The sequence below is a fragment of the Ambystoma mexicanum genome, chromosome 9 (genome assembly GCF_040938575.1).
Source record: "Ambystoma mexicanum isolate Mex_15411 chromosome 9, UKY_AmexF1_1, whole genome shotgun sequence".
NCBI classification, from domain to species: domain Eukaryota; kingdom Metazoa; phylum Chordata; class Amphibia; order Caudata; family Ambystomatidae; genus Ambystoma; species Ambystoma mexicanum.
Window position 1 is genome coordinate 1007864724 of NC_090931.1, and position 20212 is coordinate 1007884935.

General features: G+C 38.0%; 1 protein-coding gene across 2 annotated transcripts in view; it reads left to right on the forward strand.

Moving 5' to 3' along the window:
* STK39 (serine/threonine kinase 39) overlaps positions 1–20212 on the forward strand; it is a 2038823-nt gene that overhangs the window by 640775 nt on the left and 1377836 nt on the right. For both annotated transcript variants that reach the window (XM_069616263.1, XM_069616262.1), the window contains exons 4-5: positions 3029–3170; positions 19655–19710. In XM_069616263.1, coding sequence (XP_069472364.1) covers positions 3029–3170; positions 19655–19710 — 198 coding nt within the window. The remainder of the gene's footprint in view (positions 1–3028; positions 3171–19654; positions 19711–20212) is intronic.

A 20212-nucleotide genomic window follows, 5' to 3' on the forward strand; every position in this document is an offset into this window, starting at 1 on the left:
TTTGGCCGAGTCACGCCTACAGCGTATGGTCCAGAGGCAAGTTTGCCTTGCCGCACCGCTGGGGCTACGAACGGCATTGCAGTAGCCCTGGAAGTCGATGTTACTGCCCTGATGAAAACACTGAGGCACAGTGCAATACCCAAGTGGGGGCAGGAGGATTGTAACCCATCATGTCGACAGACACACGAGACCCCACCAACAGACACCTGCGGGGGCCCCTGCAGGTGGATACAGAGGTAGTGGTCTTTAACCTGTGGGGAGGGCCAACATAGAAGGGCCAGGTGGATATCCTCAGAGGGTGGGGGGTGAGACTGTTTCAAATGGGGCGGCATTAACTGTGTTTACTAGATAACACAATCAGTTCTGCCATTTGTGGGGGGCTCACCAACAATAGTTTTTCTCATATTGGGAGCTAGGCTTGAACAAGTTTGGAAAGAACTGTTCTGGGTGTTTATACCTCTCCTTCAGAGCCAGAGGAATGCCCGCCAATAGAGTGGGCACATACCCATTGTGGAGGCAATGCAAATAGAGGTGGCGCTAGAGTGCGCGTTCCCTTCCGACATGATGTGCTGTTTAAACACTGCACAATGTATGTGGCAGTGCTGTGATAGTGTATATGACATCTGGGCATAGGCAATTAAGGGTACGCCTATAACAAAGGGTATCCCATGCATTAATTACAGTTTGGAGCACTGGCAAGGCCCCAAATATTTTGTGCGAAAAGAGAGTCACAGATGAAGAGTCATGTCATGTCGCAACAACACATCACGCAGCACAGGCACGTCAGAAAAAAATCACTGAATAGTTATCACGCATGCAAAATGCATCCTGCCACTGATCATTTTCAGCACCCATGTATATTCATGCAAAATACCTTGCAACCAGGTCATCCATGATGCCTCGGGCCACCATCAACTGCCCATGAACTGCAGCGTGTGCGATGGGTGGGGGTGGGCACAGGTCAAGCAACAACTTAATTCGCAGGCTACTCCTGAGTGTAATGATATGTGGCACGTGACATAGACATGGTAGGGCCTGACCAGGAAAGGCGTTGCTGTGCGGGCATTTACACATGTTATGTCACTGCCCGGTCGGGCCCAATTACATTAGCTTTAGGTCCCACAAGTTAGACAATCGTGGCTACGCCACTGCGTGACACCTAACAATAATAATAATAAACCTCCTGCATTACTGCAGCTTAAAAGGCAGCATGCTATGTTGCTTCTGAAAAAAAGGTAACATTATATCAGCTGCCACAAGCCTGCCTGGAGAAGCATGGACATTTTAAAAAAAGTGTTCGTTCTGTTAAAATGTAGGGGACACAGTGTCCCCATAGCACTCCATGAAAGACAGCTTCTGCTGCACTGGAAAAATACACTTTATTAAAAGGGGAGACATCCCCTTCCTCGGCAGGAAGATATGCTACACAGTGCTACACAGTGCATCCTACACAACATAGAGGAGGAGCCCAGATCAAACCCTGGCAGCACCTCACAGAAAGTCAGGCGTGCTGCCATAAGGAAAAGATAGATGCCAGAGCAATGGGAGAGGCCTCCAACTAGGAACTGCTTGATTTTTCCGCCACAGAAAAGTCCATGATGAAAAAGTTTGCATGACAAATGTACGCACATAAAAAGGTTTGTACATTTCCCATGTGAACATACACTGCAAACCACTACATACCCACAACACCCCCCCACCCACACCCTCAACACCCCCCCACCCACACCCCCAACATAACCAAACACTACTTACCTTTTCTTCACGCTGTGTCCCTGCAGCGCCAGTTCCCTTTCACTTCCGTGATCGGGAACCAGTGCCGCTGTGTCCTTTTCTTTTATTTGTTTACAGGCAGCTGCAGTGGTTTCCCCCGCAACCCCCACTCACTATGCTATAAAGTATAGTGAGCGGGGTGTTGCGGGGGACACCCCCTCAGCACTGTTTTTAAAAAAATGATTATTTTTTTCTTGGGTGTACTGCGGGGGTGTCCCCCTGCAGTTCCCCACTCACTATACTACACAGTATAGTGAGCGGGGTGTTGCGGGAGGTACCCCCGCAGCCCCCATTTTATTTTGTCTCCCTTTGTCGGATGTGCAGCGGGGTGTCCCCCCAACCCCTGCTCATTATACTGTACAGTATGGTGAGCGGGGTGTTGCGGGGGAAACCCCCGCAGCCCCCAGAGTCTTTTTTGGAACCTTTGGTGGTATGCATTTTTCAGACAGTGTCTAGTCGGACCTTTTTTTCGGTCCTTTAGTACAATACCCTTCAACTATTGGTAACCTAAAAAGGTGAGCCAATGTCATCAGAACAAAAATGAATGCAGCAGGGGAGTGAGGCTGAAACACACTACTCCTCTTCAAAGTCAATGAAAATAATCTAGAAAGTCAATCAGTGGTACCGGAGGGCTCAAAAGAAGTGAGACAAAGTGGTTCAAAAAGAAAAAAAACTCCTTAACACAAGCTCTGTACAATGCCACTGTCCATGTAGTCTTTCCTTTCTTTCTGTGCAGACTCTTGATCCTTGGCACCAGGGCAGCTCATTTGGGAGGCCATATAGCAAACATAAAGGTTATACCTCCATAACATCCTTTGTAGGCATTGGGGCATATTTTCAGCCTGAATGTATGTCCGGGAAGTTGAATGTTAAAGATCAAGGGCATGTGAACTATTATCCTTCATTAACATAACACGTTTTGAATGACGAAGTGCACTTTCTTTTAATTAGTCAAACGGGAAGTAAAGTCAAGGTAAATAAATAAAGAGAAGGAAGAGGTGGAAAGTTTTGTTTGAGGATTAAGGTTGCTGTTATAAGTAAGCTGAGGGACGCAGTGAAGAGAAAAGGAAGAGTGTGGGCGTGGAGTTGTACAAAAGAAGGAAAAAACACCTTTGTAAATGAAATGTGCAATTAAAGTATTTACTTTCTAAAACTATGTTTCCCAAAAATGTTTTGAAATGACAACAAACATGATTTATATTAGTATGAAATATATATATATATATATGTATATATGCGTATATTTGTTTTTTAGGTTCAATGCTTGATATAATAAAACATGTTGTGAGTCGAGGAGAACACAAAAACGGTGTGCTTGATGAACCATCAATTGCAACTATACTTAAAGAAGTCCTAGAAGGCTTAGATTATCTACATCGGAATGGTCAGATTCACAGGTATGTACCAATAGTACTCTTCTTATCAAAATCATAATTTACATTATTTGACTGCATGAATTGCTAATAACTTTTGACTTGAATGACAGGTTTTGCTGATATTTTGCAAATGGGAACCCCCACAGTGGACATTTTTGGAACGATGTGTTAAAAAAATGAAAATGTTATTACAAAAGCAATAGCACATTGTTTTCGGCCTATTCCCATTCATTTTTCCATAAAGAAAAAGTCAAACTTTCTGAGCAGTGCACAGCAAAAAATGCTGGACGCAATTGGACCAGGTACAAAACAACTTGGACACGAAGCGTTGGCTCAATTTCTGGGAGGGGTCTGGTGTTATTATGTCCAATAGTTAAAATATTGGACAGATAAGGGGGTGTGTCCTTCTTCCAAAATTATAGCTATGTATGTGTCCCACAATGCATCAGCAAGGCTTTTCAGAATTAAAAAAAGGTGCCCTTTTTTCTCTTTTTGCTTGATGTGTGAGATCACCACAGTTATATCAGGGTTAGCTGAAAATCAAAAGTTCAATAAAAGTCATTTGGAGGAGGAATAAGGTTGAAATGGCATCAGGCTAGAGGTAGGGAGGGGGAAAGAGGACACCATGTGAAATTGAGGATTTGGGTGGGGTCGGTTGGGATCAAGTTATGAGGTCAATCATTTTCACATAAAAGCAGAAATAGCGCAGGAAACCTGCAAGATATTCACGGTTACATTAGGAGATTAAATCGGGAATTAAATTGCTTAAGACAAATTGAAGAGTGAAAGGGGGTAACGGGAGAGGAAAACGCACACCAGAGGAGAGTGGGGGGGACCATGGGAAGAGAGGAGGACATTTTGTGAGTGCCTGTGTGGATGGGAAAGAGCTTTGGATTTTTCAATCATTTTCGGATAACTGCGGTTTATGGGGATAGCCCAGGTTATGGGTAATTCTATTGCATAACCTCGCACCTCAGAAAAAAGTTTTTTTTAAAAGAAACATTTTCAGGTACTGCTGGAATGAGAAAGGTTGGCCCTAAAGAAACCTATTGGTGCGACAGGGACAGTTGCACGGTTGAAACCCATGGCTAGTGGGCCCTTAGGACACATATAAATGGAACAGGTAGAGTGGCCACGGCAGAAGGGCATGGCAAGCGGGCCCTAAAGAAACCTATTGATGGAACATGCAAAGTGAACACAGCTGTAGGCCCTAGTTAGTGAGCCCAAACGACATGTATAGTGGCCACCTTTTTAAACCAACTATAACTTTCTTGGTGTTGTGAAAACATGGCCAAATGCTCCAACCACAAGGCTGTCAGGACTATACCGCACTGATGATCCCCAATACGTGTGAAAACAGGTATGTACTTGTCCTGGCAGCCTTGCAAATGTCTGTCTTGGGTTGATTAAGCTATGTATAAAATAGCACTGTCCTATTAGACAAAGACAATTTCCTGGGGAAAAAGGTTTGCGTTGAGCTAATTTGCATACCCAAAATGCCTTGCTGTTGTGGCTCAGAACTGCAGGTGAACTTCCAACGATGGCTACTTGGTGGTGTTCTGGAATGGGTGACTTAGCTCAACTGGACTTTCCTATATATATATATATATATATATATATATATATGTATATATATATATATATATATATATATATATATATATATATATATATATATATATATATATATATATATGCATGTATTTATGGTTAAGTTGCTCAACCTATAGAAAGAGCACTTTTTGGGGGGCTTATAACTTCTCCCCCGCCTGAATCCTCATGAAACATTGCAAAAGAAATGTATGGCCCCTTGTCAGAATGAATTTCCGAAGTTTGGTGAGGTTTTGTTAAGGGATGGGCAAGGTTATGGCAGGGGTCCCTAAATTAGTGTTTTTCCCACAGACGGAATGGAAAAACAATTTTGCTCACGCCTACAGCCCAAACCGCTTGATGGATTTTCACCAAATTTGCGGCAGGAGTGTTGGCTTGGTCCAGAAAGCGTGCTTTTGTAAATTTGGTGTAAATCCATCCAATAGTTTCATTTAAAATTACCAAAAGGTAGGTACAAAAAGATGTGTGATATCAGGATTCTGTGTGCAGACTCATTTCCCTGTTCGATCCGATGTGCCTCAGATTGGATGCTAAAAAGCATGCGGTACATCATATTTTCGGAAAAGGCTATAATTTTGGATCTGCAGACAGTGCCGGTGTCTGCGGACAGCGTGGTGGGAGAAAAGTCTGGAAAACATATTTTTTGTTATTTGGGGGTGTAAACAGGGGCTGGGAAGTGTGGAAGAGTGGAAAAAAGATGATATGGAGCTATTTTTGTAGGTTGAAAAAGGTTGTGCAGGTGTCGTAGCTGTCCACGGACACTGCGGTAGTTCGCTGACAGTTACGTGAACAGACAGCTTGGAAAAGACATTTGGAGTTATTTGGTGGCTGGAAAAGGGCATAGAAATGGTAGGGAAGTGGAATGAAGGTAATGTGGAGCTCTTTTTATAGGAGAAAAAAGGATTCAGAAATGCTGCCGAGTCCATGGTCAATTTCGATGTCGGTGGACATTATTTCGATTGCAGGGGGGCAAGGTGAGTTTTATTTATGGTAAATGTTACGCATTTTTATATAGTTAATTGTATTGTGATGGTTGAGGCCAGTTGCCAGATTTTGTGGGGTATAGCCGCAGACCATGGCCCCAAGAATATGTCCACTTGCCATAACCACCACTAATCTGTGTATAGTAATTATAGGTAATATAGTAGGAGTATGACCAGAATCACAATAGTAATAATATGTGTATAGTAATTGTAGGTAATGTAGTCGGAGTACAAAGTGTTTTTAATATGAAGGAGTGATATAATTGAAATGTATATGGTACTTATGATTGAAGTACAATTGAGAATAGTGCTCATAGAATATGTACTTGATTATAATTGCCATGGTTACTTATAGCGTTATGAAGCTGGGATCTCTGGTTTATTTTCTGTGGAAAAAAAGTTTAATTTGTTAAGCAGGATAGTTTAAAAGCTGTAGTTATATACAATTTTGCATATACATTTTTTAGACCCTCATAAACAGTACATTATAAGTACTATGTTTGGTACAGCATTAGTGTAGGACACACTGCTGTTGTCTTAACATTAAATAATCATTGGGGAAAAAAGTCCACACTTGATTGAAAAAAAAAATGATTACAGTTTCTTGAGTGTAAGTGTGATAGTATGTTTGTTTGAAGTATGTTGTGATCAAGGGAATCCTTGAAGTAGTTAGATACCCGTTGGCGTATTATAATTACATTTGAGGTTAGAAGATGTTTTGTCATATAAGAATTGAGATGGCGTATTTGAAGTATTTTGGAATTAAGGGTATTTTTCAAGTAGTTAGATACCTGTTAGCATATCTTAAGTAGATTGACTTTGAAAAGTACTATTGTAGTATTATATACGTAGTTAGATACCTGCTGTCATATTGTAACTGTTAATTGTTCTATAGTTTAGTGACTAAATTTGGGTTGAAGGAATTGTAATTAGGCATTTTTTAAATATGCGGGTAACATATGTAAGGTAACGGAGGTATCATCACATTCAAACCAAACACTTATTCTTTTGACATATGCAGTGTAGTGCCTTGAAGTGGTTGTGGCACCAGTGGAGTACACTATACCTACTGTTGTGAATGTTTTCTTTCCAATAGATAATTGACCATGTGTGAAATCTGTAAGCTTAACCTTAGAAGCATTATTATGAGATATTGGTTATGTGAATTTATTTATATGGTGGAACGATTGTCTGAATTGCAAAAAGAGCATAATACGCCATGATTTACTTTCTACTGAAGGTGATGAAATGGAATGGATTCGGAATTTGAAATGGATACATATACAAATCGTTCATTAGGGATGTGGTCTTGTGGAAGATGGTTGCAGAGAGTGCATGTATGTTTCCACGTGTATGAAATCAGGAATATTTCATTTACATGGATGTTTTTGTTTTCCAGTACTTGTTGTAAGTACATTAGGAATTCTTGTGGATCTTCCTGTGTGTTTATGGTAAATTATACCATTCTTGCATAGTAGTCCAATGTTTGCCTTATACCTGAGACACCGTAAGTGTTGTCAGGATTATTTGTGACATTTCTGTGAAGGACGAGCATTTGCAAACACAACTGGTCCGAGCTGTTTAAGTAAATGCTGTGAACAATTGGTGGCAATTGAAAGAGAAGATTCATTGTCATATTAGCATAACAATTTACTCTAGTTGTATTGCTGAATTTAAATGGACCAGAGAGTTCTGTTTGTGGATTGTTTGATGGTCCTGCAGATCTTGCTGGAGAAGAGACATTTGTGTCTTTCTTTTCTGATGGACGTGCAGCTGACTTTGTGCTAAACAGTTTTGTGGTTGTATTGTTTGATGCAGAAGGAGTTGGTTGTTGTTTTTTTAGCTGTATTCTTGGGAGTTCTGTTATAGCTACTGTTTGTATAACTTGTCTTTTTTTTTGGAGGCACAGTGTCCATATCTAGATGGGGTGCATAGTGCCTGTAGCCTGTTGTATTCCAGGATGCCAGACATGTCAGTGTTGACTTTGATTGCATCTAAGTTAACTAGGTTTCGACCAGTGAGTGTTCACAGACGTGAAAGCGATACATAACTCATACCTTCTTTAAAGACTGTGCTGCCAATGTCAATCAATGCTTGATCTAGGGTTAGACTTTGTGATTTGTGAATACTGACAGCATATGCTAGAGATAGAGAACATTGCTCTCTGCATACATACATGTCTTTGATAAGAAGGAAATGTGCTATTGTCCAGACAATATTTTTAACTTCTGCAAGTTTGTCAAAGTGGATGTTGACAAACTGAATGTTATTGTCATGTGGATATATTTGGAAGCTAATAACTGGACAAATTGCTCCATTGACTAAACATTGTTCTACGTCAAGGTTACATTTTAGAGTTACTCTTCAGTTTAGACACAAAGTCAATATTTTCTCCAGTCCCGTTGTGTTGGAGATAGAGTTTTCTAGCTATTTTGTCGTGCTGTTGCTTGCTGGTACATTGGAAGTGTCATGCCGTGCGCTTCTAGTTTGTCTGTGGAGCTGTTATGCATTATTGCCTGCTTTTCCTTTTTCAACATTGTCTTGTTGAATTGACTACAGCTGGCAAGGGTTGAAATTAAGAACATACATTTTAGATTTTGCTGAGTTAATTGTATTTCATCCATATAGCTAATGGATTAGTCTACTATTTAAGATGTGATGGATTTTGCATCTTTAGTAAGCAGACCAGTTCTAATGTTTTTTAAAATGTTAGCATAGGCGAGGTCTGCAGACTTGTTTTGAGTTACTTGTCTGGAGTGAAAATGTTGCAAGAAATTTACATATCCAATGCTGCCAAGGGTATTGCAGCATTGTTTGTGTCTTAATGTTTTGAAAATAGGTTGACCTTTCACTGGTGTTAACTGTAGGCGGTCTCCGAAAACAATAACATGTTTTCCTCCAAACAGTTCTTCATAATTGGTTTGTAGGACATCTTGCATTCTGAGATAAAATTAAGCCAACATGAGGTTGGAAACCATGCTTACATCATCTCTCAGGAGCCCTTTCATTTGTTTTAGAATTCTGCATACTTCTGTAGCAGCTTTTGCTGATAACTTGTAGCATTCTAATTGGTTTTGGTATTCTATGGGTAGGAATAGTAGTCAGTGCAAAGTTGCACCTCCTTGGCTGTAGGCAGCTAAACCTGTAGGGGCTGTTACTACAGCCAAAAGGTTGTTGTTTATTACGTTTTGTTGATATCTGCTGATTATTTTAATTAAGAATGTTTTACCAGAACCAGCTTCACCACTTACATACAGGAGCAGAAGTTAATAATTTCTAAAGCTACAGGTTTTAGTTTCATGTTTAAAACTATGTTCAATTTCTTGAGTGACTACTAGATAACTGGTGAGTTGTTCATCATTTACCTGTGATTCGAGCACTGACAAGTCTTCCTCAGATTGTTTATATTGATTTGTGGTATTTTCTATCTCAGCCATGGCTATTTCTGCTTCATTTAGAATTAGCGGTTCTCCAAGTGGTTCTTGGCTTCTTGTGAGGGAAGGGTGACTGCCCTCAAAAGTGTCTTTGTCCACTTGAGCTTCAATTGCTTCCTCTTATTGGCGTGTATTGTCCAACATATGTTTGTATTGTATGAAATTGTCTTTTGTTATACTGCTTTCATTTGCTTTGAATGCAGCTTCAAATGAGTCATAGTCACCTAATAATTATTTTTCTTTTCTCTAAGGTTTAAAAACTTTGGAGTAGGGCCATGTAATACAATTCTCTTTGTTGTGGAGATGTAAATGATAACTTTACATGATTAGTTAGACTGGTTTTAGTGAGTTTCACTAGGCTTTCTTCACAAGTTGAGACTGAATATTTACCACCTGTGTCATTTGGTGTGTCATTACTTTTGTAGGTGTAGTTGTGTGCAATGTCATACAGACACATGCTTCCCAAGGCAGCCCTTCTGTTTGGGTATTATGTTTCTATTGAATAGTTTTTTTTTAAATGTCCTGGCTGTGGGGATTATTTGTGGCTACATTTTCTATCTCTTGGTAGGATTTTAAACCTCTTTTTTTCGGGATAAAGCTAGTCCAAGGTTCAGAATGTGTTCAGATTTGCCATATGAGACTGTACCTGTTAAACAGTTTGCAGCTTTGTAGCATCCTCATTCTCTATGGGAGAGCATTTTTATACCGAAGCTGTACAATTTTTGTGATAGTCTTTTGTCAGATGATATGTTATCCCAGTGGTCTTTTAGCTCTGTTTTCTCAGCTTTGGTGTGACATATCTTGCAACTGCAGTGGAATTGATTGCAATGTATTGTATGTCTATGTTTGCATTCCACAAGAGGGCAATGATTACATTGTTATTACTGGTGTACTTGGATACTTCGTCACTTCCAATGATGCATGCATTTCTAGGGGATTTGCCTTTTACAGTGTGTCTAACAGAAGACATCAAGCTATTTACTTGTCCTTTTTTTAAACTGATATAGGGAAGCCAAACCAACATTTTGTATAGTTTTTGTCTTTGTTTTTATATCTACATCGGCAATATTTGCCACACTTATGTTTTTGGAAGCATAAGACCTGTGTATGTAGGTCACTATCTGTGTATTCGGAAGGGATGTCACAGGTAATATATTTTTCATTAAACTGTAAAACAGTGGCATCACTATCATGGGAAAATTTAGGAGCATCTTTTATCAACAAAAGCATGTAGATGTGCGGTGCTCCTATGGATTGATATTCTTTTCTCCAAAAGAAGTGTTGCACTTCTCTGTGTGGAGGGGTAGTTTTATTGTAGATAAAATGCAGCATGTCAATGAAGCAATGGTGAAAGTACCTTGGTACATTGGCAGGGTCAAGAGAAAAGAAATGTCCTCCTGTTTTTATATAAATTCCATTTATTTTGGTTTGAAGTGTGTAGGAAGTTGTGCAAGTCATCCCATGTCTACTCTGCACAACTTAAAATAACAAACCATGTGAATGGGCCTAGGTTCCATAGCATACAACGTATATCAGTGTAACGTCGGAACCAGTATTCCTTTGAACCATGCATGTTTGCCAAGAGATTTGTGATACTTGACTGCAAAACTTCATCTTTGTCTTTTATTTTTTTAAGCAGTTGGGTAGCATATATGTTGAAAATGTTAGAGACTGTTTTAAATGCGTGTGCAACACCATAAAATAGAGTTGATAGTTCACTTTCAAAGAGCAGGTGGAAAATGTATTCGACATTTTGTCTGAATCTGGGGTTTTCAGAATACATTCTTAAAGAGTGATATTGTGATGCACTCATTTGCGTGGACCTTTCATCATATCTTCCACCTTTTCCTGTAGGAAAGAGTAGAGGAAAAGAATGTGCTTCTACACTTTCTTCGCATATGCTCATTGGGGATCCTTTGGCTTGATGCATTTCATATTTTTCGAATGCATCATCAGTGGTGTCTTTGGAGTGTAGTGGGTGAATTGTATACTGGTCTGAAATGTTGGCTGCAGTAACAGGATCTACATGTTCAAATTGGCCAGTTGCTGGTGAGTCTTGATTAATTTGGTTTTGCTCTATGTTTATATCTTTGTAGTATTGTTTTCTTTTAGATATTGTAGGGCTTGTCTAACTTTGTTTAAGTCGACAAGTTGTTGCCAAATTCTTTTGTCTTTTGTTGGCACACTATTAACTTGTATAAGCAAAGATTGATCTATTCATCGTTGTACTCCTAGAGTTTGTACATTTTCTTTTAGATCTATTGTCAAATATACTACTTTGCCATGGATACCCGTTAGTAACTCGGATGGAGGTAATTGTGCTGATCTCATTTGAAGGCGTATTATCGCTTGACATGGATGCACTGTTTTTATTTTAATGCTCTCATACAAATTAAATTGTTAGAAAGCTTTCGGAAGTGGGAAAGTTATTAATGATAGCACGTGATGGCATTTGGTTATTGTCAAGCTTTGTGTTGCAGTATGTGCAAACATTTCAGGGGTCCGTTATTTTGTATTTAGTTTCTGCTATTAGATGTAAAGCTAATTGTAACCATTGGGATTCTTCACTGTTGTCTATTTTGTAGGCTAGATCTCCTTATTTTGTGATCTTTTTATAAAACGTTTTGCGACAACAGACCCATATTGGGTCTGGTATTTCAGCAGATGTGTTTTAAAACTTAGATATTTCTTTTTTTTATGTCTTTATTAGGACATTGGTGTTTACGAGGTTTTCAGTAATGTTTTCGGAAGGAACAGAATTATCTAAGTCAACTTCAGTATTTACGATACATGTGCTTTATTTCTTGAAGCAGTTCTTTGGCTGTTCCATGTAGGAGAATGTTATTTAACTTTTGCAGTTCTAGATCAGGACTTTTTGCATGTTGTAGTCGATGCACCAATTTCCGTATAGTATAATGGTGTGTTGCCAACATTTTGATGTGGTGTGGTGGAAAGTGCTTTTGCAAGCAGTTCCTAAAATGCAGGCTAATGAATGCCCTTGCAGACCAGTTTGGCTGTGCACTGGACAGGAGTCTATGGTTTGTCTTTTAGTTTTAAATTGTGACTGAGGAATTGTCATAAACATTGAAAGTATTGTTGGAGTACATTACACATTGAGCTGCATGTCCATTTGTACACTGGATGGTTTGTTTGAGTGAAAGGAGCAGTTGGTTCAAAGTTTGTTGGGGACTTTTTTTCTATAAGGGTTTATTTTGCCATAATGGTATGTTGCACCATTTCATACCCTCGACCATTATTATCTATGGCAATTATTTTTTGTTCTTTTGAAATATGGTTACAGATATTTGTAAAGGTGTATATATTGACACAGCACATGTTAAGAAGTTGTTTTATGTAATTTATTGGTTAATTTAGTTAGTGGTTTCATTCTGTTTAAAATCAATACAAATAATTTCTCTTTTAGTTGTAAAGCGCTGTCAATTAGAGCTTGCAGGATTAGTCTCCTGCAGTAGTTTTTAAGGGTAGTTTGTGACTTTTAAGCTGTTTTCATAATATTGTGAAAAACTCTACAGTGGAACATTTTACTCTGACTACGTTAGCACTGGTAAATAGAGGGTTAGGTTTGTTAGTAGGTCTTCTTTTCTTTGTACATATTTTTTTACTTTTCATTTTTGCAAGATGGACCTTACCTTTTTTAGTTGTGGCTATTTTAGTTTTTTTGAGCGAGGTTATTAGCTCTTTTGTTTTAATGTGTTCTATCAATTGTGTTAGGGCTGAATGACAATATTCTGTAGTTGTATTCTTATCTGCTCTGTTTCCTCTTTCTTTTCTACAGAGTTGCTTTTTAATAGGCATTTTGTTGTGTCTGTTGGGAAAAGAGAAAGTTTGTGTTGGAAAGTTGTGCAATGTATATTCATGTATGGTGCATGGGTTTGTGGGTGTGATTGTAGAGATGATTAGAGTGCTGTATGATTGTGAGGTGGTATATTAGGTGTGGTTGGGAAGGGTGTGAAAGTAAGAGTCTGCAGAGGTGTGATGGTGTTGGGTTAGGGAGTATGCAAGTGGTGGTGTGATGGAATCTGTAGGGTGATTGTGCTGTTTTGAGCAATGGTGGTCTATAGATGGGAATAGTAAGACTGTGAATGCTGGAATACATTGGGTTAGAGTGAAAGAAAAGTTGGTTTGATAAGAGTAGTCTGGGGTATATATATATAGGGCAACTGTGCTGCTGTAATTACATACACATCCATGGTACATTAATGTACTTACCTTATTGGATGCAAAGGATATTTGTTTTTTTGGTTGTTGTCCTCGGTGTGTGAAATGTGCTTATTTCCTGTAATTGTAAAATAAATTTAGTGGAGTTATGTGGTAATGGGGAAGTACTTTTAGTAAGCAACATTGACATTTATGAAGGAAGGAGGAGTGGTGGGGAAAACAGTTAATAAAATTGGTTGAAAGTTAAACATTTTTGCTTTTAGGAGCATTTTCATGAAAGTTAACAAATGCATATGTGCATTTGTAGAAGCTCTGTAACATTTTGTAAAAGAGAAGAAAGGTTGATGGAAAAGATATTTAGTACATTTTTAAATGACAGTTGGTGTGTAGAAGTTTAATATGTTAGGAGTATATGCATACTTTCCAACATGATATATTCTATTCTGTCGGTGTTTAAGTAGTCCTCGATTTTTTGTTTGCGTTCTGGGACATATAGTTCCCCTTTTCCCATTGTGAAAGTTGGAGTACAAGTCAAAGAATGTAGAGAAAAAAACATGACTCTATAAGCAGGTGAAGATTGGAATGGGTTATGTTAGATATATGTACTGTCAATATATTAAACTGGCCCACACTGAGTGCCAATTACAAATGGTGTGAAAATCTATTTGATCTGCCTTTGCATTCTTTTATGAAAAAGTGACACAGTGCTGCAGTAAATGCAGAGATGCATGTTTGAACTTTCTTCAAAATGCTTCCCCAAATAAATAATTTGGAAAGCACAGCATTGTATATGTTTATTTGATATACATGTCACAATTTTGAATCTTGAAGTTAAGTTGTGTGCATTCTGGGACTTGTAGTTTGAGTTTTATAATGGGCAAAGTTAATTGCAAGTGACAGAATGCAAAGGAAAAATAAAGACTTAAAAGGCACCTATACATTTGAATGGGTGATGTTGGGATGTATGCATGTGCTGACAACATATTAAACAGACACTAAGGGCCACTTAAAAATGGTCTAAAGATCTATTTTATCTGCTTTTCCTTTATTTTATGAAACAGTGACACAGTGCTGCTATACATGCACATGGGCATTGTTTTACTTTCATCACAATGATTGTAAATAGAAACATTTTGAAGTGTAGAGAATATGCTTATTGAGAAGTTTATTACAGGGTAAGTAGCAGGAGCCCTGTATATATACATTCATTGAAAAAACTTTGTTAAAGGGACGTTATGGTCAAAAGTAAAACCAACAAATCTCAGAAATTTGCCAGTTATGGTAAGTTAAGCAACCATAACTCGTGCCCCCACCATGCACTGCTAAGACTAACTCCCAGGACATCCAAGATGACATCACAAATATCAGTGATGACATCACTGATGATATCACATATCTGGGCAACTTGTTTTTGTTCACTGACATATATGGGCCAGGTGGTTTGGTTCACTGACAGTCAGAATATTAAAATTGAAAGGTGCTATATATCTAGACGTTAACCTTATCATATGTTCTTAAAGTACGTTCCTTAGAGTTTAGTCTCAGCTAATGGTGCACATACATGGGGAAATAGGCAAGCCTCAAACACACAATTCATTTGTATACATGAAGATGATCTTTAATGTTATTTACATTTTCTGATGATGCTGTTTCTTTCTTCCTTACTTTAGTTTCCCTGTATGTGCCTCTGATTCGTATGCATTTTGGTTCTTCATATGTTCTAGCACAAGTGTAGTAGGTCTTGAATTGTTAGCTAAATATTACATGTTTGCCATTACTCAAAACTTGCATAAGGTAGCATTCATTATTGTGCTTTCCAAAATTACAAGATTATAAATATTGTACTTCTATGGTGCATGCTGCAGCCATTGGCTATGTTTATATATGATTAGTTTCCTGTATTAACAACAACACTCCAATAAAATGTTGTTTAGATGAGTACATTCTTTAATACATTAAGTAGTTCATGATATGTCTTCCAATCACCCCTGACATCATGTAACCAACATTATAACACAACCCCCTGTAGGGACTTTTCATCAAAATTAATTTCACATGTGATGTCATCAGTGATGTCATCAGTTACATGTGTGATGTCATCTTTGATGTCCTTGGTGTTAGTTTTAGGAGTGCATGGTGGTGGCGTGAGTTATGGTTGCTTAGCTTACCATAACTGGTGAATTTCTGAGGTTTTACTTGTAAACATAACGTTCCTTTAACAAAGTTTATTCATTGAATATATATATATATATACATATATATTTATTTGTGAAAGAGTTGAAGACAGCTTAAAATATGAGCATACCTGTACTATGTTTTATTAGATGCAGATCTTGTTGAATCTGGAAATAGACCTGTACTATGTTTTATTAGATGCAGATCTTGTTGAATCTGGAAATAGAAATCTTGGACAGTTGCACAGTACATTTCGATGCAGATGCCTTTCACTAACAGGAGATATGTACTCTGAGAGTTCAAGTGTACATCTGATGTGTTGAAATTAGATGAAAGGTTTAGATGTAGAGGTTTTGGATGTGATTGATGGATGGATGCGTGACTCTTTGAAAGCAGCCAATGAGGGAGTGTTGAGAACAGGAAAGTGGAAAGGGTAGATGGGCTGCCCCTGTGCTACGGGGTCCACATAGCACAGGCGAACCATAACGTTCCTTTAACAACGTTTTTTCATTGAATTTCATAGGTTTTTATTAGTGCAACTTAACCATAACATCCCTTTAACAAAGTTTTTACATTGAATATATATATATATATATATATATATATATATATATATATATATATATATATATATATTTATATATATATATTTATTTGTGAAAGAGTGGGAGACAGCTTTTTAAAAAAGAATATGAGCATACCTGCACTATGTTTTGTTAGATGCAGATCTTGTTGAATCTGGAAATAGACATCTTGGACAGTTGCACAGTACATTTTGATGCAGATGCCTTTCACTAACAGGAGATATGTACTCTGAGAGTTCAAGTGTACATCTGAAGTGTTGAAATTAGATGAAAGGGTTAGATGTAGAGGTTTTGGATGTGATTGATGGGTGGATGTGTGACTCTTTAAAAGCAGCCAATGAGAGAGTGTTGAGAACAGGAAAGTGGAAAGGGTAGAAGGGCTGCCCCTGTTCCACGGGGTCCACGGACACCATGGTAGTCTGTGGACAGCACGTGCCACACCCAGGTCTTTTGTGGATGTCTGGCATGGAATGGGGACTGTGGGGATTAGCCAATCAGGTTTGGTGGCTTTGGTCTACAGGAAGAGAGGCTAACAGGAGTTTTGTATGCAGGAGTTTTGAGAGCACTGACAATGGCTATGGATATGTGTTTGAGAAGGCAGACTGTGTGGATTCTTGGGGAAACTTCAATTCAGTCATTGAATGTCTATGCTGAAAATCATTGCATCCTTGGAAATATTGGATTGGAAATTGGAAATTGGATTGGAAATTAGATTTTACTAAGGCACCTACCACTATTCCATTCATCTCCATGAGAAGGAACTTGAACACCTGACAAAAAACAGAGCCTGAAAAAAGAGTTTTCAGGCTCTGCTTGTGCATTGAGGCCCATATCTACCTACTAATATACCATTGAGCTTCTATTTTTCCAATACCAGTGATTTGGAGTCTGAATAAAGATGGTCATAGTAACTGCTGTAAATGGTTCGTCACTTGTCCATCTTTATCAATATCACTAATTAGAGAGAATAGTACTTATTTTAAAGCTTCTTTGTGTATGTTAAATCGAACATTCTTCTTACAAGCAACTACTAAGAGAACTCTTGGAGCAATTCTGGAACTCTATTCAAAAGATAATCTGAGGCCATTCATTGTCTGTGTACTTTACCATAAACACAGTATACAGATCCTCCAAATGGCCAAAAAACAGAATCCATTCAGCTATGAAACTGAGATGTGTACTGTACACTGCCTTCTATGACAGTGTCAAGGCCCTTGCATCAGATGTATTTTTCAAAAGAAAAAAAACTGACTAACCCAAGAGGTTGGTAGGTCGGCAAGCTGCCTTCTGAAACTGTGACCAAAAATATTGACTTCTCTGAACTTTGTATATGCTCGTCACCAAGGATTTGAAGACACATTCCTTTATGGATCAAGAAGACTGAATCCCTATTTACAAGTGAAAGATAAGGAAGCAATCGATATTTCTGTTTTGGATTTAGAGGTGCAGCAGGAATTATCCAATGAGATACTCCAAATTAGAAAGACTTCTGGCAACCTTTTTGTTACAAGCAAAAACATAGAATGGAGTTTTCCATTGTCACAGCTACCATCCCCGTTTGAAATAGCAGAAGAATGTTGAATATCCTAAGATAAATGAGACACTTCTCAAATTCTCCAAATGTCACAGAACAGATATAAAGGGCACCCACTGACATTGGGGCTACATGGCCCTGAGGTGCCCATTCTATTTCTTTTCCAGATACGATTAGACGCCCTTAACTCACATCTTTAAAATTCTAATGTTCCTCTTGATATGCTATTTATTATGGCCCCGAAAACAACCACACTTACCTAATACTTGAATCAGTGGAAACCAGCCTACTGTACATTGTAATTTATAGCTATGAGTCAACAGTGTTGTCTTGAGTAGCATGAAACCGGTTCATAATTACTATTGATCACTTATGTGAGTAGCATGTTTTTTTTCCTATAGAATTGGTCAAAACTATTTCCTTCTGAAAACATGTAGCCTGAATTGTTCTCATACAGGGGGTATAGTACTAATTCCACTGTTGCCCGATTTTGACTCCTTGAAACAATAGAATTTAGCTCCTGGCTAATGCACCCTACAGTAGGTTTGTTGTTAATGGTTATATTTGGTTACACCTTTTATTTAAATCTCCATGGCTATAATGACTACACCCAATAGTGTGCCCTCCTCTTGTACTTGCAACAATACTGATTGTCTTCCTTCACTGTTAGATGTTTTGGGTGTGCAACATGTTCAGCTGATATGAAAGCAGCTTCAACAGCCATATACAGAGAGAGAAAATATTCAGTGCTTGAAATCCAATCACTTTAGCAGTACATTCATTTAAGTGACCCATTGAGACACTGCATAAGCAGGCAAACTGCACAGGGGCTGGATCACCAACACTATATAGAGCTGTAGGGACATCAGGAAGCACCCTTCCTAAATTACAACTTATTAGGATTTCAGGTATTCAGAGCTTGGAGGAGTGAAGAGTTTAGGAGTTGCTTTTTAATTTGAAACTTAATAGTAACAACAAGGTTATGGAATGATTTCAGTCTTTTATCGTTTACCCAACAATATTTGGGAGACTGATTTCAATTTCTGCCAAATTTGTGGGAGGGGACTTGGGTGGCAGAAGCACATCAACGTATTGGAAGTCATGTGTTCTTATTTCTTGTTCTACATTTTATATATATATATATATATATATATATATATATATATATATATATATATATATATATATATATATATCGCACTATTTGATGTTTTATTTGAATGTCATGCATTATCTGAATGAGCTATCTAAGGGGAATTTGGCCTTCATTATAGGTCCCTTGCTCTTCCATACTGGGAAACTCACAAAATGTATAAACCCATCAAATAATGTATGTCTCTCTCCCTTGAGCTTCTAAATTGTGAAGGTTATATTGTTCTGAGGCTCTCCCATTATACATGCAAATACTATTAGTGTTTATTATGTCTGCAGTATTGAGACAGACCACATTATCCTAGCTCAATATTATGAGTTGTCAACACACAATCAATTGTTGTTTACATATGAAAAACATAATCCATCATAACATAGACACCCTCCAAGTTGGAAAATGGTCACATTTGTGAATACCTTGCATCCCTAGGGACAATGATTCCCATTTAATCTTCGGGTGTCTTTTGTTGTGAAATCTAAATTAAATACACAGTCATTTGGAAGCAATTTTTTAATGCCTAGCAAATGCTAATTCTAGACAAGGTATGCCATTAAGAAAGCGATTAATTTGTGATTAGGAAGATTCATTCACATTTTAATGAAGCGACAGATGGCATTAATTATAATATCCTGCATAATTTCCCCTTGGCTCGTTCTGTTACTAGCTCTTTGTCTGTGTTCTTAGAAATCCGCAATAGAATCTCGGTTAAACCTAATCTGGATCTGACCTTGAAAGGATAGAATATGTGGTTCCATCAAAAAGGTTTAAGGCAGAAATTGTTTTTATTATAATAGTAATGTTTGTGAAAGAAAGCCTAATATCCCTACATCTTTTTTTTTCTTTGCAATACAGGGACCTGAAAGCTGGTAATATTCTCTTAGGAGAAGATGGATCAATACAAATAGCAGGTAAGGAGTGGCAAATTAACAGGTCTACGCTACGCCTTTCGGTTCAATTTGGATCACAACAGTGGCTAACCTTTGAAATTGAACTTCATTGTTTATTTTGTTTGACTTGATCAAGTGGAAGAACATTCTTTCCATGTTCCTTTGCTCATCTTCTGCTTCTTTTTTTAAATTCAGTAATATTTTTTGATAGCATTAGAATAATCATACATGCAAAGCACACACAGATGTTATTAGGTAAGAATTGATGTAGTCACACTGTGCCAGACTACACAACACTTATCTGCTTGGTATTAGGTAACACGCCTTTTAGTATAGGTCTGTATTACACACATTGGTAGTGTGACTGAGCAGCCAGGCCTAGCTAAAGAGGGGTAAATGTGAGCTGTAGAGCTGTACAAATGAAATCTGTAAATACAAGTATCCAAGTAACAATCACACTCAAGATTTCTGTTATAAATAGGTATTTACTTAACATCATTTTTTTAAATAAGCGTTCTTTAAA